Source organism: Artibeus jamaicensis, unplaced genomic scaffold (genome assembly GCF_021234435.1).
Source record: "Artibeus jamaicensis isolate MK-2021 breed Jamaican fruit bat unplaced genomic scaffold, CSHL_Jam_final contig_525, whole genome shotgun sequence".
Taxonomy (NCBI): Eukaryota; Metazoa; Chordata; class Mammalia; order Chiroptera; family Phyllostomidae; genus Artibeus; species Artibeus jamaicensis.
Genome location: NW_026521874.1, coordinates 2,356,253 through 2,379,113, shown reverse-complemented (window position 1 = coordinate 2,379,113; position 22,861 = coordinate 2,356,253). Strand labels below are relative to the sequence as shown.

At 57.6% G+C, this 22,861-nt stretch overlaps 1 protein-coding gene across 3 annotated transcripts in view; it reads left to right on the top strand.

Annotated features, from left to right (window-relative positions):
• Nucleotides 1-22,861, top strand: part of RFLNA (refilin A) — a 123,012-nt gene that overhangs the window by 88,204 nt on the left and 11,947 nt on the right. The window contains exons 3-5 of one of the 3 annotated variants that reach the window (XM_053669787.1): nucleotides 12,712-12,860; nucleotides 18,320-18,439; nucleotides 18,815-18,955. In XM_053669787.1, coding sequence (XP_053525762.1) covers nucleotides 18,948-18,955 — 8 coding nt within the window. In that variant the 5' untranslated portion in view covers nucleotides 12,712-12,860; nucleotides 18,320-18,439; nucleotides 18,815-18,947. Of the gene's footprint in view, nucleotides 1-12,711; nucleotides 12,861-18,319; nucleotides 18,440-18,717; nucleotides 18,956-21,019; nucleotides 21,043-22,861 lie in introns of those variants that run through there. The other 2 variants (XM_053669786.1, XM_037161089.2) reach the window with 2 other exon arrangements.

Below are 22,861 nucleotides of genomic sequence, written 5' to 3'. Positions count from 1 at the left end.
TGGTGGGAGCGGCGGTGGCCCGCCAGCCCTGGCGGCTGCCCAGAGGTGGGACCAGCCTCAGGTGGGAGCCGAGGCTGCAGCACTGAGTGACAGGGTGAGGGAGGGACCTCCAGCAGGAGCCGCGTCCCCCAGAGGGTGTCGTCTGTCGGCGTCTGCCTGGGAAGCGGCAGAGCGCGCAGTGGGTCCCCACAGGCCCCTCGTACTGACTTGGGAGGCAGGTGGAGACAGGATCCTTCCGACCTCAGAGCGCTGGGTTTCCAGGTCACAACGGGCTCTGTGTCTTCCCCGCAGCTCCGAGTCCTGCGCCCTTGGCCAGTCACTGCCTCCCACAGCCACGTGATGCTGTGAGGGGAGGGGGGCCTTGGCTGGGGCCCTGCGTACCCCTCTCGGAACCGCTCTGTTCCCGGGCCGACACGTCCCTCTGGGAGAGCCGAGGGTGCCCCACATCCCCTTGCTGGCGGGTTGCGCCGTGGCCCCCATTCTTCATCTCTCTTTGCAGCCACACCCTGTGCTTGGTACCCAGGGCGTGCTGTGGCTGAGAACAGCCTTTCCGTAACAGGTGCCGGGAGCCCGGACCTCCAGACGCCAAGGAATGAGGTTGGGCCCGCCTCTCACAACATGTACCGAAGTCGACTCAAAATGGATTGAGGGCTTACACCTAAGACGTGACACCATAAAAACCCCGAGCCAAGGGCCTGGGTGCAGGGGCTATTTCGGGACGTGGTCCCAGGGAAAAGCCGGGGGCAGTGGGGACAGGGAGGCAGGGAGGGAGGGGGCAGGCGACTGCTCAGTAACCTGTTAAGGAGCCTGGAAGGCGGGAGCATCGGTGTCACCCCCGCTAGTCCGTGCAGTTCGACGGTGGGAAGACCGGGAGCCCACAGGGGTCTCACTGTTCTCGAGCCCCAGTCACATCTTCCCTTCGATGAGCCCCCAAGCCCTGGGGGGGCCACCCAGGCTGCTGGCGGCCTGGCTGCTGAACCTGGCTCCCGCGTGACACGAGCCCCCCCACTCCGCCAGTTTGTGCGGCTTGGCGTTGTTTGTTCTCTGAATCATGGCTCTGACTCACTGGCGGTGATTACGGCCGGTCGTCTCAGGCTCACACCCCTGTCCCTCCGCTGGCCAGGCCCGGGTGGGCTGCGGCTCCGGTTACAACTCCGACGGGAGGGGCTGGAGCGCCGGGCTGCCTGCCTTGCCCGTGGCCCTGGATCAGCTGGGTGCCCAGGGCTCAGACTTTATGACCCCTGCTGCTTGGTGACCGCCTCCCACGCAGGACCCTGAGGGGCGCGAAGGTGAGCACAGACCTCAGGGCACCAGCCAGGTGGGGCGGGGCGGGGTCCGCCCGCGTGGGCAGGCGTCCGGGCTCAGCCTTCCAGCTGTGCTCTGCCAGCGGGGCCCGTCGCCCAGCCCACGGGGGTGGGGGGGCTTATTTGCCTTCTTTCCACGGACTCAGGGAGGGCAGAGCCTGCCTGGCCACCCTGCCCCAGGGAAGGCCCGCAGCCTTGATGCCTGCGTGGTCTGGGCAACGCCTTCTGCACACGGGGGGCCCTGGCGGTCAGCGTGCAGACGCCACAATAGACAAACCAGGGTCTCCCAGCACAAGCACTGCCGGACCCTGACTGACCTCAGGTGGAAAACTGAAGGGACTTAAATGAGATAAAGCCTCATCAGGAAAGGTTGCTTCTCCCATTCCCCTAAATCCAACTGGTTCTTACCAGGAAAGAGAAACCTTAGTGCCAATGAGTCATTAACCCACCAGGGGACTTCCTAATTTCCCCCCCTTCCTTTTGACAAGAAAGAGCAGACCTCAGGCTGCGAATCTCCCAAGTTCATCCTCCTTATTACAACTTAATAACCTTGTTTCCCCTTCAGTCACGTTTAGCTTTGCAGGTTTGTAAAGGGCACACACGGGTTTCCAGGCCTGGGGTTCCTATGGCCTTTTCTTTGAATATATTGTGAATTTGTTTCTTTCCAGCGAGTCCTTAACACGCTTCGTGAATCAGAGGGTGGGGGGTATCTGCACACTTGGGCCCTGGGCGCCACGCGGTCTGTAGCCTGGTTTTGGTCAGTGAAGGCCGGTCGGCACTTAGCCCCGCCCACAGCCGACGGGTCGCAGTCCTCCGCCCGGAGTGGTTCCAGCAGAGATGGTCCAGCCCACGAAGCCGGAAATACGGACCCTCCGGCCCTTTACAGGGAAAGTGTACTGATCCCTGGACACGTGAGTTCCGTTGGCAGGACTTTGCTAATTGTAGGAAAATGCCGACCTGCCACTGTGTCCTGCTGTTTCTCCGATGGGCTTATCACCCCGAGATATTGCCGGGGGCGCCCAGTGAGTCCGAATCCACGTCGTGTGCTCCTTCCCGGTTCTGGGCGGGTCGCAGTTGGAGGAGTCGGCTGGGAACAGGGGCAGTGGTGTGAGTGTCCACTTCCTCCCTCTCGTCCCCTGCGGGGCCAGCCTTCCGTTCTCTCTCCTGACTCGGGCTCCAGGCCTGTGCCCAGCTTCCCATTTAGTGCCCTGGCAGCTCAGAGCGGCCCTCTTTTTCTGCTTAGTTACTCCGCTCCTGCGTCTGCCTCCAGTTCAAGACGCATTTACTGAGCTGAATTCTGAGTGGGAGGTAGGAAAACGAAAGATGCCACCTGTTCTCAGGACCCCTCACATCCCGTGGGACTTACCACCGCCACCATCGCCATCCCATCACCGCCATCGCCACCACCACCAGCACCCCCATCGAGTAAAGGAGCCGACTTTAGACGCCTGAATGCTTTGAAGTTCCCCGAGGGTGTCCTGGGTGGATTCGGAGACAGAGGTGCTCGCGAACACTAGCAAACACTGGCCACGGCACCAATCCCCTTGGATAACGTCCACAGGAGGGAAATGGACAGCTCGGGGTGGCCCCTGTCACGGAGACAAACCTTCTGTGGCTTTTGCTCAAATCCCCAGGAAGAGCATCGGCGGCTCAGGAAGCTGTGTGTTGCATCGGAGTGGCTCATGGACGCACTTTCTTTGCTCCGTGGACACGTCTGTGGACTCTGACTGAGGCGCTGAGCGAGACCCAGGACCCTGCGAGTGCTTCCCTGGTGGGCACCAGGAATGGACATGTGACCCAGGCTCAGAGGGCTCTCATCGTCCAGATGCCGAGACACACACACCCGTGGCCGTCGCTGCAGAGTGCCGAAGGAGGGGGTGGGAGAAGAAACGAGAGGTCAGCACGGGCCACAGCCCCCCTCGTGGACCTCTGTCCGGAAGGTGCTGTGGAATAATTGCCCGGCGTCCCTCCTGCAGCCCGAGGGCCGACAGTGGTGTCGCGGCCCCTGGAATCGTGGCCACGATGCCCACGGCTGGCGGAGGTTGAGAAACACAAGGGCGAGGCCAGCCCCAGGCACATGTCCATCTCGGGAGCGGCAGCCCTTGGCTTTGGCCTACCACGCGGGCAAAGCCGTGTCTGGGTGAAAGGTGCAGGGCGAGGAAGAACAGCGAGGAGGAGGAGGAGGGCGTCCGGCACGGAAGAGTTAGAGGCGGGGAGGCCGGGCTGGAGCGGCAGAAAGAAATGGGGACAGGGGGTGCGCTGTCCTTGTCCCCTGTGGTGCCCTCTGGCTGCTCCTGGCTAGTGAGCGCTCGAAATGGGGCTGGTCCCCCGAGGAATTGATTTCCGTTTAATTGTAACAGGTTTCAGTGTAAAAAACCGATATTTGATGTAGTGATTGGAAAACCTGCCCAGTGGGTTCGGGACAACTTTGGTGGGTGAATGCAGCCTTCTACCTGGTGTGTTTTAGAAAACACACCAGTGTGTTTCAAACTGCAGAACTGACAGCACTTGCAAATGTCCAGTGAAAATGGAACCTCCCAATGGACCTGTGTGTTAGTATAAAACACATGTCAGCTTTCAAGGACTTAGTACCAAAAAAAAGTCGAAATAATAGGTTTTTAAATAGCAGTTGTATGTTGAGATCCTATTTTTAGATACATTGGATTAGATAGCATATAATTTTTATTTTTTTTAAGAGGGAGACGTGCTCAGTTTATTTCCAAGCACCGTTTGCTCTGTGAGCCAGAGTCCTTCCAAAGACCACAGACGACGTAGCATCACAATTAGCTTCACCTGCTTCTCTCTCCCTTTTTGCGGTGGCTACAGAAAATGTAAACTTACGCAGGCAGGTCAATGCACTTTCTAGTGGGCGAGGCTGCGGCGGTTCCTGGGGTTTTGCCTGGGGCTGGTCGTTGGCCCTGGTGCCGTCCAGGCGTCGGGAGGTGATGTTTGCCACCAGGCTGCTCCTCGCCCAGAGAGGAAGGGCCGTGTAAATAGGAGCATGAATCATAAGTTAGAAATCTGGCAGCTCCCAAGTTATCACCGACTCCGGAACCTCTCGCAGGGTTGGCGGGGTCTCGCTGGGTGGGGCTGACTGAGAGCTGTGGGCCTCTGCCCCGAGGCCCTGCTCCCATCCGCCCGGGGTGGCCGCACCCAGCTCTGTGGAGCGATGTCGGCCACGCTTTCCTCCTCTGCAAAGTGGGTACCCGAGTGGGGCCCTATTCTGGGAGCTGTCACAAGGACGGAATGAGAGGTGTCTCGCGTCTTGCCTGTCACAAGTTCTCAGTAAATAAGTAAAACGTGACTGTCTGTCTCTAAGCCCCTCCCTGCACCTGCCCCGGGGTCCGACTCCTTTTTCTTCCCTGCGTGTCCTGCTTTCTCTCTCGTCCCTCGTCTGCTGCACCGTGGCCCCTGTCCCCAAAACCTTCCTGTCCCCCAGGATGCTTGGCTGCCCCCAATGCTAAAAAAAAATACCTTCACTTGAACTTGTCTTACCGCTTACTGTCCAATTTTCCCTCATGTGGCTGGCCCAAATTTTGTTCCTCTATCCTTTGGAAGACCATTTTCTAGAGCAGTTGTAGGTTCACAGCGGGACCGAGCGGAAGGCACAGAGGTGTCCCGTGTGCCCCCGGCCCCCACGCACACAGCCCCCCACCGTCAGCGTCCCCACCAGGCGGTGCACGTGGCCCGACTGAGGAGCCCACACGCACACGCCATGGTCACACGGAGCCCACATTGGTGTGGGACTCCCTGCTGGTCTGTGCGCCCTGTGGGCCGGGCTAAGGACGGGGGCCCATCATGATGGTCTCATCCAGAGGACGCTCGCCGCGCAAACCCCCTCCGTGCTCCGCCGGACCCTCCCTCCTCTCCCCCTCCCAGCACCCCCCCCCCATCTTTTCACGGGCTCCTTAGTTCGCCCTTTCCGGAAGGTCCCGTGGCTGGCACCCTGCAGCACCCAGCCTTTCAGGCGGGTTCTTTCCCCGAGTGACGTGCGTTTACGGCTCCTCGCGCACCTCACGGCCCGGGGGCCCGTTGCCTTCCAGCGCTGAGTAATGGACGTCCCGCGGTCTGCAGGGGCCGAGGCGTGTTTATCCACCACGCACTGAAGGACGCCTCATTGCTCCCAGTTTGGGCGACAATGAACAAAGCTGCCGTAAACACCTGTGTGTGGACATAAGTTTCCTTGGGGTAAACGCCCAGGGGTGTGTTCGTTGGACCCTCGGGAAGCTCCCCCACTTTTATCTGCCCCTGTCAGGACCCCGGCAAACCCTGCATCTGCCCACACCCCTGCCCACATCTTAAAACGTCTCCAGCGACTTTGATCACGGCCCACCCCCTACCCAAACTTCATTCTTCTCACCCCGTTAAGGGTAAAGACCACAAACACAGGAATGCCTTTTTCAGAGGGTGTTTCATGACTGCGGCCGGGCTCCGTCCCCCCCAGTGTCTGAGGCACTGCCATTTCCTGGAGGGGCAGGGGGCGGTGGGGTGGGGACTCCGGCGGGAGGCAGGCTCCGTCCTTGATTTCTAAGCTCAGCGGGCGTTGGGAGCGGCCATCCTTATCTGCACGGAGGCCGGCGCTGCCCTGCGCGGGCAGAGGCCCCCCTGGCGCCCCTCCAGCCCGCGGTCACCAGAGAGGACCGCCAGGGTCTCTGGTCCAACCCTTTCTTCCTACCACATGTGCTCAGCAGTAAACAGCTCTCTGGGACCCAAATAAAAAGGTCTTTATGGAGAGAACACAAGGAAATGCCAGAACCCAATTTAAATGGATAAATAAACCGCGTGCCAAAGGCTGCAGGCCACCACATTGGGGGGAGACGAGCCAGGCGGGCTGAGCTCCGAACTCGAGGGAGGAGGCGCGATCCCAGGCCCTGTCAGCAAAGCCCCCCCTCCAAACCTGGGGGCCCACACCTGGGGGCCCCACCTTCCCGAGGGGCAAGAAGACAGCAAACCCGCAAGCAGCCTCCCCAGGTGCATTCAGGAACTGCGGCGCGTAGGCCCCGGGGGTGTGGGCACCGTGGGGTCTGCCATGGGGCCCGGGAGGTGACACTGTGCCCAGGGTGGGCTCTGGGGATGGCTTTGTCATGTCCTCTCAGCCACGCTGGCCCATGCGTCCCCTGCCGGCCTTGGGGACGCGGCGCTCCCTGCAGGGGCCTCTGTCACGCCATCCCTCGACAAGCCCCCCCGTTGACCCTTCTCCGACGATCTTTGCTTTGCTCTGTCATTTCGCATCACGCCCGGAGCTCATGCGAGGCCTCTGCTCCCTCCCACGTCCTCTGTCTCTGGTGGCGGTGACTCGCGGCCTTCTCCCCGCTCGCGGCCAGGACAGCAGCCCCGTCCCGGCCTCCTTGGCCTCAGGGCCCTGTGCTCCCTGCTCTCTCTCTGGGTCACTTGGCTTCGGCCCCCGGCCAACTCCCTCTCGGCCCCTGCTCCGAAGTCCCGGGCTGGGAAACACGAGAGAATTGTGGGCCCTCCTTGCCTTAAAGGAACTGCCAGGCCAGAGGAAGTAACAGAACCACAGCAAGATACAGTGAGCAGGATGGGGGCACCTGGCAGCCCCTAACTTCCTGCCCCCACCAGACTCTGCCTCTAGGTGGGGTCCCGTGACTGGTTCTAGCCAGTGGACCATGGGCAAGAATGATGTGGCCCCCTCCGGGCCTGGCCCCCGAAAGCTCCCGAGAGACTCGGCGAGCTCTTTCCAGCCCCCCAGCTGGACACGCGAGACTCGGGGGCAGGTGCCGGGATGGAGCCACGACGGGGAAGGAGCCCGGGTCCCCAGATCACCACAGCAGAGACCTCGCCGTGCCGGCGTGCATGGGGGGCACACCACTGCAGTAAATCACTTAGACTTTAAGGTTGTTATTAGGAGGGGTGGGGGTCCTCTGTGGGGTACAGCAGCTGCGGCTGACCCATGAGAGACGCCACAGTCAGTGGGTGGAGATGGGGTCACAGGGAGGACCTGATTCCAGCAGCTTTCAGCCGTAGGGAATCCTGGCTGGGCAATGACGGGACATAGGACATGGCAGAGAGGGACAGACAGAGAGGTCTGCCTGTGGGGACAGGCCGACTGAGTGCAGGCAAAGGAAGCGTCTCGAGGAGGGAGGTGGTACGTCTCAGCTGCTCAAGGCAAACCCGAGCCTCCGGCCAACGCCACGGACAGGGGTGTCCCGAGATGCGAGCACACACGGCAGGGTGGAAGGTTCCATCTTGCACGGCGGGGATTGGCGGGCACCAGTGTTTTTCCTCCGCCTGGTCAAAAAAAAAAGAGTAGGAATACCAGGGACAAAGAGAGTTCACCTACATCTTTAATCTCTGGAACACAGGCGGCAAACACCAGGCCCGTGGCTGAACCCGGCCCTCCGCCTTGTTGTACCCAGCCCTGCACCTTGTTTCTACCCGGTGGCAGGGCCGGGCTCCTTGCCCCTAGTTGAGGAGCAGTTACATTTATACACAGTCCTAACACCACATTCGGCCCTTGGAAGGAGACCCTGAGGCTGACGTGCCCCCCCTGCCCCGGTGAAAATGGGTTTGACATTTCTGCTGTAGAAGGTTATATTGTTCACAGTTGAAGTTGATCTTTGATCAACTAGAAAAATGTGAGTTAAAAATGAATGTTCTCGCCCTGGCTGGTGTAGCTCAGTGGATTGAGCATGGGCTGAGAACCAAAGGGTCGCTGGTTCGATTCCCAGTCAGGGCACATGCCTAGCTTGCGGGCCAGGTCCCCAGTAGGGGGTGCGTGAGAGGCAACTACACATTGTCATTTCTCTCCCTCTCTTTCTCCCTCCCTTCTTCTCTGTCTAAATATAAGTAAATAAAATCTTTAAAAAAAAAAAAAAAAAAAAGAATGTTCTCAGCTGAAGCAAAATTCTGAAGCAAAATTTCAGAGAGATAAGCCTAGAGCCTCCGGCAGCCCCCAACACCCCGCCAACGCCCACCGGGGGCGCCTTTCCAGGGGAGAAGGCCGAGCAGGCTCCCCCCGCCCCCCCCCCCCACCGAACCCGGCAGGTGGCTCCCGGCTCCCGGCCTGCAGGAACAATGTGGCATTTTCCACGGGAAATGGGGCGTCTTCGCCACTCGGGCCCATCTGTCACACCTCTGGCTTTGATCGAAAGTCTGGCTTTTGGGGGCGGGCGCCCCGGAGAATGCAGGCTGTGTCTCTGCCCGGCACACTCTGCCCTTGTGCAGGGCCTCGCAGCCAAAGGGAAAGGCAGGCCCCGAGCCCGGGGGGCCCACGCAGGGCTGGCTGGCGGCTGGTGTTTTCCAAGGGGATGCTGTTCTCCCTCGAGTTAACCCTACATGTTGCCCTGCGGAAATTTAACCTTCACGTGGGCATGCGTGTGTCAGTGTGTGTGAGGATCTGTGTGTGTGTGTGTGCATGCACATGTGTGTTATAGGGGAACAGCAGAGAAAAGGAGTTGGGAGTGGAGCGCTGAGTATGGAGGAATTGTAAGCAGCAAACTCGGCTCCACTCCCGTCGCCCTCGGCCATGCAGGAACAAGTTGGAAACACTCTTTAGGGTTGACACCATGTCGTTGACAGCAAAGAGGCACTGTGCGGGCTGAACTGTGCCCCCCAAAACTCCAGGGCTGAAGCCCCAATCCCCAGCACCTCAGAATGCAACCCGATTTGGAGACCGGGCTGTTTTCAGGTGTCATTAGCTAAAGCATGGCTACATCGGCACAGGGCAGCCTGACCTGGTGTGACTGGTGCCCTTACAAGGGGACTTGGTCCTGGATTCACAAAGGGCGGAGCTTACTGAGAGGCACTCAGCCGGCCCCTCCACTGGGTCAGCGCAGTCTGGAACCTTCTGCTGGCTGTCGGCAGGTCAACGGTCTCTGCCCTGCAGGGCAGAAAACACACCATCCAGCAGGACGTGCGTGGATGTGAATGAACTGACCAAGTTAACACTGAGTCAAAGCAGCGAGTTGTGTAGCTCCAGTGGTTAGAGCATCATCCCGATAGGCCAAGGTTGTGGGTTCAATCCCCAGTCAGGGCACCTACAAGAATCAGCCAAGGAATGCAGAGATGACAGACCCTTCTCTCTCCCCTGCATCATCTCTCTAAAATCAATTAAAACATTAATTTAAAAAAATTTTTAAAGCACCAACTTGTGCAAGGATAGATACAGCAAGATATACATATATGTGCAGCTTAAAACATATAATGCCTACTGTTCGGTGATATGTTCGGGCACATGTAGAAATGTCGCGTGAAATGTGTGGGAGCAGCTGAATCAAGTGCAGGGTGACCGTCCACTCTGGTGGGAACCCGGCCTTCGGGGCGACGTTTTCTTTCTCGATCCGGCCGGTGGTGCGGGGCCCGTTGAATTAGTCTTGAAGTCTTTCCGATCACCCGCTGTTTCCATTTCGAAAAGACGATTGGAGGACGGAGAGAGGACGGGGCCGAACCTGGCAGACCCGTCTCCCCAGCCCGGTCCCCATGGGCACCGTCTCCCCCGCGAGTTTCTCCAGACGGCCGCCCTCAGGGCCGGCCGCCGCGGGACCTCATGTGCACCGGACCACACCTGCAAAGCCCTCATTTCCAAACAAGGCCACGCTCCCGGGGCCCTGGGTTGGGACCCCAGCGTGCCTTTTCCAGGGGGACACAGTTCACCGAGGCGTGGGCCCTGATTCGCCAGTCACTCGGCCCTGCGTGTGAGCGTGTGCATGTGTGAGTGTGCACACGTGTGGCTTTCCAGCTTCCCGTCCAGAGCGTGCTGCTGCTGCACAGGTCACACTTGTCAAACGCCCCAGCCTCGAGCACACTCTCTGACCTGTCCCGGACGCCAGGATGGCACCGAGTCCCAGGCCCAGGGTTAGAGTCACCTCCCTGGCCGCCAGCCAGGTCTCTCCCGGTCTGAGAGCCGCAGCTCTGAAGTCCTTTGGCTCATTCCTGTCCCAGAGACACCAGGCCCACACTTGGGGCAACAGCGGGGGTGGAGGGGGGTGGTACCAGTCCGCGGGCAGGGCTCAGAGAGTGTCTTTGGAAGGCTCCAAAGGTCCCCCTTTTCCCACCAGCCCCACAAAAGGGGGATTCAGAGCTCCAGTGTGGTGACCAGACAGGTGGAGCGGGCGATAGGCCCGTCTGTCTGCCAGAAGCAGAATGGGCTGATTCATCCCCAGGCCTTGCGAGTTGGCCAGGACGCACAGATGCGTGAGGCCGGCTCTGTGGGGGCCCCATGAGTGGGCGCTGGGAGACCAACTCCTGGGACCTCCAGGGCACGGCCCCCCACAGGAGGAGAGGACCCAGCCCAGGGTTCTCTGCAGAGCAGCAGACCGAGGTCCAGGACTTGGAGCCTGGAGCCAGGGCTTCACAGCCTGGATGTGTGCACTTTGTGTGTGAAAACGGTGCCCGCTCACTCGCTGCCTGCGAGGGTGGAGGCTGCGGCGGCCTGTCCAGCCCCCTGAGAGGGCGTGTCCCCAGTGTCCTCAGGTGTGCCCCCGTGGGACAGGCCCCGTGGGAGAAACTGTGAGTCAGCACTTTCACCTCCTACAACCTCCTGTGAACTTTCCATGACCCAGGGGCAGGGACGGGAAGGGGACCCTCTGGTGTCAGCACCAGCAGAGAGACCCCATGTCGGGGTGGGGCCTGGGCTGTCCGCTGCCATAAGCCACCTCCTGCTCAATGAAATGTCCTAGGGTCCCCCTTCCCGCCTGTCACTTGGCCTCAGCCTGCTTACTGCCCCGGGCACCTGTGTGCCCCTCTGGTGGGGCTGCTGAGTAAGGAGGCTTCTAGAACCAGGAAGCTGGAAAAGCCTGGGCTCAGGTCGGGGTTTGCAATGGTCCCGGGCTCTCCAGGCGGCTGGGGCCCATGTGTGGGGGGACCACAGGGGCTGTGCTCCAGGCCAGATGAGGACTGAGAGTGGCCACGGAGGGCACCCCACTCCCCTTGCTCTGGAGGCAGAGATCTCAGGGTTCGCCCTCACATGGGTTAAAAAGAACCCTCTAGAAGACACGCCCAGCACCCCCTCACCATCCAGCCTGGAGCCGGGCACGCAGAAGGACGGCGGTCAGAGTGGCAGCTGCCGAGGAGCCAACTTTGAACTTGAACTGTTTTGAAATCCAGCTCATAAATCTCCGGCTCAGCCCGGGGGACTCACCTTCAGGTCTGGGTGTGGAGTCTGCAGGAGAGGCCTGGGGTCCCTGCACAATGGGGCCTTCACAGGGCCGGGGCGTGTTCGGGAGCGCGTGCACGCGTTTGTGCGCCTGGGGCCAGGGCGCAGAGGACCTTGCCAACGCCAGGGCGCTGCCGACATCTGGAAAGTGTCAGGTTTAACGCCCAAAGCCGCGGGCCCGGGTCAGCTTGGAGAACATGTTTGCTCGCAGCCGCAGCTGTGCAAACTCCCGCCCGCCGGCTCTGCTGGGCCCCGACCGGCCCCTCCAAAGACAGTGGCCCCTTTGTGAGAGTCCATTCCAGCCCCTGGTTCAGAGGCACTGGCCTGCCGCGGGCCCCGCCCCAAGCAGCAGCCGCAGCATCTGTCTGGGCTGCATTTGCACCACCGAGAGAAGGAAAAGATCACTTGGGGGCACATGCTCTGGTTCATCCTCCAGACTCCCCCTCCCCCCCAAGGACCCCAGGGTCCCGGCTGATGTCCCACCACCTTGGCATCCTTGGGTGTCCCAAACGCCCCAGGGCACGTTGGCTGTCCCCCGGATAAGCTGCCTCAGCCTCACAGGCTCTTGGTGGCTGTCCTTCGCGTGAGGATGAGGTGTGGTTTGTGCTCAGAGGGTGATGAAGACGCCGCTGTGGGTGCATGTACCCGTGCACAGCAGGCGGGCAGACCGGAGACCCCTGGGAGCCGGCCCGTGCGTGACCCGGCCCCGCGCTCAGCACAGCTTCGGGGGGAGGCCTGCAGGCCTTTTGCTCGGAACGGGGTCCCAGCACACAGGCTGTGCTCGGCACAAGGGTCGTGGTCGGGAATCACCTACAGAAAAGAAATGTATACACACACACACACACAGATCTCACATTTTTTGCAAAGACATGCGCAGGAGACAGGCCAGTCCTTCTGGAATGCAATGCTGACTCTCTAATTCCTTCTTAATGTCTCAGCATTCACATAAGGATTCAACTTCAGCCAACACTTACTGACAACCACCTACTAGGTGCCTGACACACTCCCAGGTGCCAGGGACGGTTGGCGAGGAAGGTACAGTCCCTTCCTCCGTGGAGCTGCCTGCTGGTGTGGTGGACACGGAAACAAGACAGCTCGTCATTTTAGGTGGAGTTATGTTCCGTGAAGACTGGAAAGCAGGGTGACGAAGGACAGAGTGACCCGGGAAGGAGGGGTAGTCATGGAAGGCTTCCTGAGGAGGTGGCATCTGAGCTGAGCCCTGAATGGTGAGAAGAATTCATCTTGTTCTTGGTTCCAAGAGAAACAACTCACTCTCTCCTTCCTGTGTGATAGGAGGTCCAGGCGCCAAGAGCAGCTGCCACAAAGCCACTTCTGGGGCCCGGGCGAGAGGGGAGGTTCTGAGAAGCTTCCAGATGTCCAGCTGGCTTCCAAGCAACATCTTGACCGGACCCTTGACACCGGCAGATGCCAGGAGGCTCCCGGTGGGTACACAGTGCCAGTCTGAAATGGAGGTATTTTCTTCAGCTGGTTTTTTCTTTTCTTTTCTTTTTCTTAGCTCTCAAGTTTCCTTGTCCATTAGGAAACCCTGGGAAATTATTTGCTTAACAAGCGCATTTGGCATTTCTCAAAGTCTTTTTATTTTTTAGCATCCTTTCCCTTTGCTCTTGCTTTTCTTCTCTTTCTTTGGATTCAGAGCAAAAACTTCCTACCCACCGTGATATTTTCCCCACGAATAGCTAAGGAGGCTAGAAAAACAGGGGTGGGAAATGTGGTAGACCCTGGAAGGCAAGGTCACGGGCAGCCGGGGCCCTTCAGCCAGCCGGCCAGGCAAGCTCCGCGACAGGCGTCCTTCTTGACAGATGCCACTGCGTGAAGTCCCTCAGGTGGGAAGTGGCAGTCGCAGAGGTCTCGCTTAGCACGTCCGGGAGGGAAGAGAAAACCATCTGACATCGGTCACAGGACACCCACCCGGCGGTCAGCGGGGGGACACACGCTGGGCCCTCCTTCACCTGCAGTGCTGAATCCAGCCTGCAGCGTAGTGGCCTCGATCTACAAGGATTAACCTTGGCCCATGGAAACGAAGCTATAGCCGTGGAAATAAATGGTGATTAAGCCTTTGAACATGTTACCAAAAAAAAATCTCTCAATCAAAGAGCTGCCCGTCCCCCAAATCTGATGGAAAGTAAATGGAAAAAAATCATTCTTTGTCATTCGTCTACTCTAACAAACTTTGGTGAATTAAGAGGAAAGTGGCTTATTTGAAACTTTTATTACTTTTTAATTTATTTTTCAAGTTGATGTTTTAATCGAACTTTTCCCCCCTTTCATTTTGAAAATATGGGATTTTTGACCCCATGTCAGGTTAGTTCACCTTGGGTGCCCTGGTTCTGGTACCTCCTACCTGTTCTTCCTTCCCTGTGTTTGTTTGCCTGCCAGCCTGGGTCACAGAGAGTTACTTCATGGCCCTGCCCAGCGTCCTAGAAGTTGGCCTCTGAACACCACTGAGTTGGGGATCTCCTTTCTCTGGAGTACCCTGTAGGAGGGAGAGCCCTGCTCCTTGCCTTCCTCATCTCCTTTGTATCGGTCAGGACAAGTAGCACCTGCTGCTGTAACAAACAGCCCCCCCGACTCTCAGTGGTTGAGCAGCAATCAGCCAGCAGGCTCTTCCCAATGTCACTTAGTGACCCAGGCTCCCTCCACCCTGTGGCTCCACCCTCCTTTATACCCTTGGAGTCCTCTCCTCTCAGCCTGTGATGGAGAGGGGATGCAAGAGTTCTATGGGCCCTGCCTAGGAGTTGTGCACACCCTTGCCACCCACATGTCAGGGGTCAGAACTCAGCCATATGGCCGTGCCTACATACCCAGAAGCCTGGGGAATATAGCACAGCATTGTCCCCTAGAAGAAAAGGACTTGAAAACCAGAAAGCAGTCTGGCCATACTTCCTTCCCTCCTCTCTTCAGCACCACTGCCTGGCCCTGTTCCCCACGGCATGGTGTGTCCAGCTGAGCCACCAAGTTCCCCCTTACAGAGCAGGTAATACTTTCCTCTCACTAAAACTCCAGAGTTAGTGTGCCAACTTGCCGATCCTTGCTTTGGAAGAGCCTGGCCATCAGAAGTGGTCTCTAAGTTAAGTTTTTCTGCTCCCAGTGGGCATTTGTGTGTGTGAAAAATATCTGTGCAAACTGAGATACAGACAACAGAGATGATCACAGAGACAGGTTCCAGTTTGAGAATCCATCTATCCACCTACCGAACATCCATCATCCATGTATCATCCCTCCATCATCCATCTATCCGTCCATCATCCATCCATCATCCATCTATCCGTCCATCATCCATCCATCATCCATTTATCCATCCATCCATCCATCCATCCATCCATCATCCATCTATCCATCCATCCATCATCCATCCATCATCCATTCATCCATCCATCATCTAGCCTGGTATGACTGCCACCTCTGGCCCCAGGCACCGTGCCAGGAACCTGGAACCTTTCATGTGCTTCCAACTCAACGTCCTTTTCCTTCACTTTCAGCCGGAAGCCATGCAACCAGAATCCCTGCCCAGACTTGTGTCTTTTTTTAATATATATTTTATTAATTATGCCATTACAGTTGTTCTATTCCCCCCTTCAATCCCCTCCACCCTGCACACCCCTCCCCCACAATCCCCCCTTTAGTTTATGTCCACGTGTCTCAAGTTCTTTAGATTCTGTATTTCCCATACTATTCTTGCCCTCCCCCTGTCTATTTTCTACCTACTGTCTATGCTACTTACTTTCTGTACCTTCTCCCCCCTTCTTCTTCTCTCACTCCCTTGTTGCTAACCCTCCATGTGATCTTCATTTCTATGGTTCTGCTCCTGATCTAGCTGTCCTCTTAGTTTGCTTTTGTTTTAGGTGTGGTTCTTAATAACTGTGAGTTTAAAGGGCTTGGTGATGATGAACTCCTTGAATTTGGTCTTATATGGGAAGCACTTTATCTGCCCTTCCATTCTAAATGAAAGCTTTGCTGGATAGATCAATCTTGGATGTAGGTCCTTGACTTTCATGACTTGGAATACTTCTTTCCAGCCCCTTCTTGCCTGTAAGGTCTCTTTTGAGAAACCTGCTGACAGTCTGATGGGAACTCCTTTGTAGGTGACTGTCCTCTTATCTCTTGCTGCTTCCAGGATTCTCTCCTTCATTTGAATCTTGGCTAATGTAATGATGATGTGCCTTGGTGTGTTCCTTCTTGGGTCCAACTTCTTGGGGACTCTCTGAGCTTCCTGGATTTCCTGGAAGTCTATTTCCTTTGCCAGAATGGGGAAGTTCTCCTTTATTATTTATTCAAATAAGTTTTCCACTCGTGGCTGTTCCTCCTCCCCTTCTGGTACCCCTATAATTCAGATGTTGGAATGTTTAAAGATGTCCTGGAGGTTCCTAAGCCTCTCCTCATTTTTTTGAATTCTTGTTTCTTCATCCTTTTCTGTTTGGTCATTTTTTTTCCTTCTTCTGGTCCACTCCTTTGATTTGAGTCCCAGTTTCCTTTCCATCACTATTGGTTTCCTGTGCATTTCCCTTCATTTCAATTAGTTTAACCTTCATATGTTCCTCTAATTTGTGACTAAAATCAACCAGTTCTGTGAGCATCCCGATCACCAGTGTTTTGAACTGTGCATCTGAAAGTTTGGTAATTTCTTGTTTGCTTAGATTTATCGGCTCTGGGGCTCTGAGTTGTTCTTGCGCCATAATGTTTTGGTCTGTTGGTGCCTGTTACATATGAGGGGCGGAGCCTTAGGTGTTCACCAGGGCGGGGCCACGCAGGTCGCTGTTTTGTGACGCTGTATGTGGGGGCGGGGTCAGAGGAACAATGGCGGTTCCCTCTGCCGCTTCCTGCCGCTGGAGCCTGCAGTCCGTCTCACTGCTGGCTCCTTCACCGGTTTATCTGCGTGCGAATGTGTGACTGCGGTCAGCCCTCAGTGGGTCCGCCCGCTTCTCCACGCCTGGGATCCGCCCACGGCTGCCGGCGCACCTGGGTTGCGGGCTCAGGTAGGTCCGGTGGATCTTTCCTGCCCGACCCCGCTCTGCTGCTGGCTCTGCCCCTCTTACTGGTTTGGCTGAAGGGTTCATTGTTGTCAGACTTCCGCGTCGTTCAATTTTCTGTGGTTTGGCTGCGTTTTTGTTGCCAAAACTGTGTTGTTTTTAAACTTGGTTGTGCGAGAAGGCTTAGTGCTTCCGCCTACGCCTCCATCTTGGCGGAAGTCCTTCAGACTCGTGTCTTCTTTAAACAATGAACAGAAATGTCCTTCGGCTGCCCTCCTCTGTAGCATGCTCTGTCCGGGGCGCCTGTGGAGGGCAAGGGCCCCGGGGCTCCCACTCGACTGCCGTCACTTGAGTGTGTCGGAAGCTAGGACAACTGTTCTCTCCTTTGCATGCCTTCCCTCCACCCCCCCGGACTTTGCCGTAGCTCTGACCAGGTGAGACTTGTCTCCCGTGATTTTTAATGTGCACACGTGTGGGGCCCTGCCTGCCTCTGTACCCTGGTGGGGCCGCCGAGTATGCGTCATGACGGCCCTTGGGAAGCCGTGTTGCTGTCTGGACACGACTCCTTTTTTTTCCTCTGGTGCAAACCACTTATCGTCCCCAAACCCTCCCAATCAAGAAGTGGTAGGTCGGTCTTTCGGGTTCGGGCTCTACCAGACTCACCGATTCATGTGACAGTGCGGCTTCCAGTTGGGAGGCCGTCCCTCGGAGTGGCTTTGGGTGGCACGGCACGTGGGGGAGACCCCAAACAGTCACCCCCGTAGGGTCGCCCAGCGTGACACCTCGGTGCGGGCTGAGTGCATCGGGGCCTGGAGGTGTGTGGGTCTGACTTGTGCAGGGTGGGGACGGAGCCCCCAGGAGCCCCCAGGAGGCCCGAAAACAGTGGAAAACCGGGAAGGAAGGGGCAGGGAATGTGCTGGAGGAGATTCACTGAAGGCAACCCCAGGGTCCCCTGTGGCCTCTGGTTGCCAAGGTTGGCCCATGTTTCCTGGAACGGCCCCAGTGGGACCGGCGGGAGGCCTGCAGGCCCAGGGGTCTCTGTGGAGGCACGTGGTCACCGCTGTGTCGTGGGCTGCCGCCTCGCCCGCCACCCTTCCTGGAGATGCCAGCCCGGGTCAGCAGAGGTCAAGGCTGGTGAGGGGCCAGGATTTCCCCGCAGACCCCTGATGAATCAGGAAGGCAGAGGTGGCTTTACACCTGAGGACCCCCCAAAGATGACCCTGCATAGGAAGCCGGAGACTGGGGACTCAGGTCTCGGATCGCGGGCAGTAAGCCTGAGTGACGGTTTCCCCGGAGGGCGGGCCTTCTCTGTGCTGGACAGCAGTGTGCCCGGCTGTGGCTGCGCTGCCTTTCGAAACCGCCTCTGTGGAGACAGCCCTGATGGCCCAGCCCGGAGGGGAGGTCGCCTCCGCTGGTAGGACTGTGTGCCGCACAATCCCACAGGGGGCTGTCCCCCAATGTTCCCCAGTGACCTGGACATGGGCCGTGAATTGGAAAAGAAAGTGGCTTTCAAGGACGTTCCTTGGCAGGCCCCTGGGGGCATCTCCATAGGACATGCAGGTCACGTGAGATGGTTGTGCCACGTTAAATTCCCTCCTGACCCTGCTTCACCCCTCACAAAGAGGGTCCCCTGTGGTGGTGGCCGGGGAGTCGCCTTTGTTCTCAGAGGTGCCTCCGAAGCACCATGGAGTTCAGGGTCAGGACGTCTGCCACCAACTTTCCGGTGGTTCCGTGCAGCAGCCCCCGAAGTCGCATTGCACGCCCACACACTCACATGCACACGCTCACGCACACACATGCAGAGTGGGGGCAGGCAGGCTGAGAAGGGGCAGACACGTCGTCCCGTGTTACCCGTGGCTGCGTGGCGGCCCAGGGGGCTGGTTCCTCATTGTGTTGTTCCTTTGACTTCACAGAACAGAAACTGGGACCCGAGACCAGCCCCCTCCCGACTCCAGACTGTGTTTCCACAACCCCCTGCGAGGGATCTTTGTCCCCGCCTGGCCTTCGCTGAGTGCTCCGCAGACATAACTAAGGTTTGTGTTTACTCAAGTTTGGGGGGAGGTGGCAGAAAAAGGCCTTTTCAGCCAAAAGTTCCTTAAACCCTGAAGGTGTGAACCAGCAAGTAACAGCCACAAACACCCTTCAGCTGAGGACTCTGCTTGTGGCCGAGAAGTGACACAGAGTCACCCCGTTCCGGAGCGAGTGGGGAAGGCAGCAGCCAAGCCGGGCTGGGCTGGGCTGGGCTGGGCCGGGGAGTCCGCTCCTTCCAGCAGAATTGTAATTGCTTTGCTCTGGGCCTCGGGGCTCCCGAGCTGTCCCGGATGCAAACACACACAGGCAGAGGCCAGCAGGACACGCCCCCAGGTCCCAGGGCACCCTGCATTCATGTCCCCTCTTCCCTCTCTTAGGGGGCAGGGCGTCGAGAGCTGGTCCCAGGAGCGGCCGCCCTGCCTGGTCCTGGGGGCAGTGAGCAGCGACCAAGCCCCAGACAGACAGCTGCCCGGCGAAGACTGGCCGCAGGCTCAGGGGACGCGGCTAAAAATGAAGAGGTGAGTCATTGTGGAAGCACAGGGACCTCGGAGGCCGGGCTGGGGACAGGGAAAGGGCGGACAGAGGGTGAGCCGGCCAGGCCCTTCAGGGCCCATGCAGGTGGCTGTCCAGCCGGGCCTTTGACTTCAAGCCCGTGTCACGGGGCCGGTCCTGCGCGCCTGTGCGCAGGTCGAGGGGGACTTGTCAAGAGCTGGTGGTAAGAAAGCAGTTGTCTGCCTCTCCCCCCTTTGCCTCTGCGAACCCCGCTTGAACTGGTGGTGGCTGCTGGGGAATGCCAAGTGACGTGTGACGTGTGACTGCTGCCACCTCCCGGGGTCCCGCCCCCAGTGTGCCTGACCTCCGCACAGAAAAGGCCAGCTCCCCAGTCCTCCTCTTACAAAATATAGATACCCAGATACACAGAGACGTGCGTGTATGTGTGTGTGTGGGGTGTATTTTTCTTTCTTTTAAAAAAATATATTTTATTAATTATGCCATTACAGTTCTATTCCCCCCTTCATTCCCCTCCACCCTGCACACCCCTCCCCCACCATCCCCCCTTTAGTTTATGTCCATGTGTCTCAAGTTCTTTAGATTCTATATTTCCCCTACTATTCTTGCCCTCCTGCCTATTTTCTACCTACCGTCTATGCTACTTATTTTCTGTACCTTCTCCCCCCTTCTCCTCTTCCCACTCCCCTGTTGCTAACCCTCCATGTGATCTTCATTTCTATGGTTCTGCTCCTGATCTAGCTGTCCTCTTAGTTTGCTTTTGTTTTAGGTGTGGTTCTTAATAACTGTGAGTTTACTGTCCTTTCACTGTTCATCTTTTTTATCTTCTTTTTCTTAGGTAAGTCCCTTAAACATTTCATATAATAAGGGCTTGGTGATGATGAACTCCTTGAATTTGTTCTTATTTGAGAAGCACTTTATCTGCCCTTCCATTCTAAATGAAAGCTTTTTTTTTTTTTAATATTTTATTTTTTTTTTTTTCGAGAGAGGGGAAGGGAAGGAGAAATGGGGGGGTGGGTGCACTGGGAATTGAACTCGTCTTGGTTCGCTTCCCTGAGCTGCCGCCGGGCTCGAAGCTTGCTGGATAGATCAATCTTGGATGTAGGTCTCTGGATTTCGTGACTTGGAATACCTTTTTCCAGCCCCTTCTTGCCTGTAAGGTCTCTTTTGAGAAACCTGCTGACAGTCTGATGGGGACTCCTTTGTAGGTGACTGTCCCCTTAGCTCTTGCTGCTTCCAGGATTCTCTCCTTCATTTTAATCTTGGCTAATGTAATGATGATGGGCCTTGGTGTGTTCCTTCTTGGGTCCAACTTCCTGGGGACTCTCTGAGCTTCCTGGATTTCCTGGAAGTCTATTTCCTTTGCCAGATTGGGGAAGTTCTCCTTTATTATTTGTTCAAATAAGTTTTCCACTGGTGGCTGTTCCTCTTCCCCTTCTGGTACCCCTATAATTCGGATGTTGGAACGTTTAAAGATGTCCCGAAGGTTCCTAAGCCTCTCCTCATTTTTTTGAATTCTTGTTTCTTCATCCTTTTCTGTTTGGTGTTTTTTTCCTCCTTCTGGTCCACTCCTTTGATTTGAGTCCGTTTCCTTTCCATCACTATTGGTTTTCTGTGCATTTCCCTTCATTTCAATTAGTTTAACCTTCATATGTTCCTCTAATTTGTGACTAAAATCAACCAGTTCTGTGAGCATCCTGATCACCAGTGTTTTGAACTGTGCATCTGAAAGTTTGGCAATTTCTTGTTTGCTTAGATTTATCGGCTCTGGGGCTCTGAGTTGTTCTTGCGCCATAATGTTTTGGTCTGTTGGTGCCTGTTACATATGAGGGGCGGAGCCTTAGGTGTTCACCAGGGCGGGGCCACCCAGGTCGCTGTTTTGTGACGCTGTATGTGGGGGCGGGGTCAGAGGAACAATGGCGGTTCCCTCTGCCGCTTCCTGCTGCTGGAGCCTGCAGTCCGTCTCACTGCTGGCTCCTTCACCGGTTTATCTGCGTGCGAATGTGTGACCGCAATCAGCCGTCAGTGGGTCCACCTGCTTCTTCATGCCTGGGATCCGCCCACGGCTGCCGGCGCACCTGGGTAGCTTGCCCAGGTAGGTCCAGTGGATCTTTCCTGCCCGACCCCACTCTGCTGCTGGCTCTGCCCCTCTTACCGGTTTGGCTGAAGGGTTGGTTGTTGTCAGACTTCCGCGTCGTTCAATTTTCTGTGGTTTGGCTGCGTTTTTGTTGCTAAAACTGTGTTGTTTTTAAACTTGATTGTGCGAGAAGGCTTAGTGCTTCCACCTGCGCCTCCATCTTGGTGGAAGTCTTCTGTGTGTATATTTTTAAACCTGCGGACGAACTCGGTGCCGTGATGAGAGAGGCCATGAGCCACAGTGAAGAATAGGGCTGGTCAACACCTGGGCTCCCTGGCTTCTCCCTGTCGGGCTGGGTGCTGGGCTCGAACCTGGGTGCCTGGGAGCCCACCGGGGTTACAGTTACAGTTAATCCCAGTCTATTCTTCTCCACTTAATCCCTTTGTCATTGTCCCTGGTCCTGGACGGGACACTTAGGCACAGAGAGGGCTTCCAAATGGCCGGGCCACACAGCAGGGAGGGTCAGGGCTGGCACCAGGGCCCTGGCAGCCAAGCAGACTGATGGTACCCCCCTGCTTTCCTCGCTGGGCAGCTCCCCGGGGGGCTGGGCGGTGCCGTGGAGAGCCTGCACCCAGGGACACGCCCCTCGTGGGGTGGCGGGGCCCCCCAACCTGGACTTTGTCAGAGGAGCACCCCGGCAGCTCCAGACCCCACCTGGGCACAGGCCCCACGTTCCTGCTGGAGGGAGGAGGGAGCTCGCGGGTGGGTTTCGACTGCGGCCCTGGGAGGGGAAGCGCCTGGCGGTGGAGGGGCCCCTGGAAGGGCCCCAGGGGAGGGCTGCGCGACCCGGCCCCACTGTGCCATCTGCTTTACGTCACACTGGGAGGGACGAGCACCCCCGTCCAGCGCATCGGGGAGGCTGGTGGGGCTGGAGTGCTGAGTGGTGTGCATGTTCCCGTGACCAGCCCAGGAGGAGAGCCCCCTTCCTGACCCTCCGGGCCACCTGGACTGCGGGCTGTTGGCTCTCAGTGGAAATGCCTTTCTTCTCTGAGCCCTCCCGCCTCCCTTCCTCCCCCTGGGGTGGCGCTTCCCTCTCTCCGAGCAGCCTGGGGAACTCCCCTGATGTGGGCACCGGGCGAGCCCCCTCCTGCCCCCGAGGGTCATCCTGTGTCACCCTCCTTTACCACATGCTCCTAAAAGCAGGTGGCTTCGTCAGCTCCTGGGTGACCGGCCCTCTCCCCACGGGTTGGGGTGCGGAGGTCGCCCCTTCTTTCCAGTACGGGACGTGCACTTTGGGACCCCTCGTTGGGCAGCCCGAGGCCTCTTCTGTTAAGTGCCTCTCTCTCTGCCTGACACTCTCCTTCTCTCTTCAATCCACCCTCAGAAGCCCCTGGGACGAGATCATTCTGAAAACCTGCTTCAAAATCCCTGCAGACCCCATCCCCCACACCCCCCGGGGGCCATCCTGGCTGGCTCGGCCTCACACTGCCCACTGCCCACCCACCCTGCCCACTGGCCGCCGGCTCCAGCTCACTGATGGAGATCCCGGCCTTCCCTGCCTCTTTGACATTCGCAGACCATCTGGCCCTGTGAGAACCAGCTTTTACACTAGGGGTCTTGGTCCAAGGCCTGCGGCTTCTGATCCCCATAGGCCAGAAGTCATGGCCCCTGGGGTCACTGGTGTGGGCTGCTGACTGGGTGTTTGACATTTGACTTGTCTCCAACGTGACCACACGCGACAGAAGCGGACGGAGTGTGGGCGCCAGGGAACCCCCGGAACCCACGTGGGCGGGGGCATGAAAGCCAGCCGGTCACGGCACAAACTGGCTACATTAGG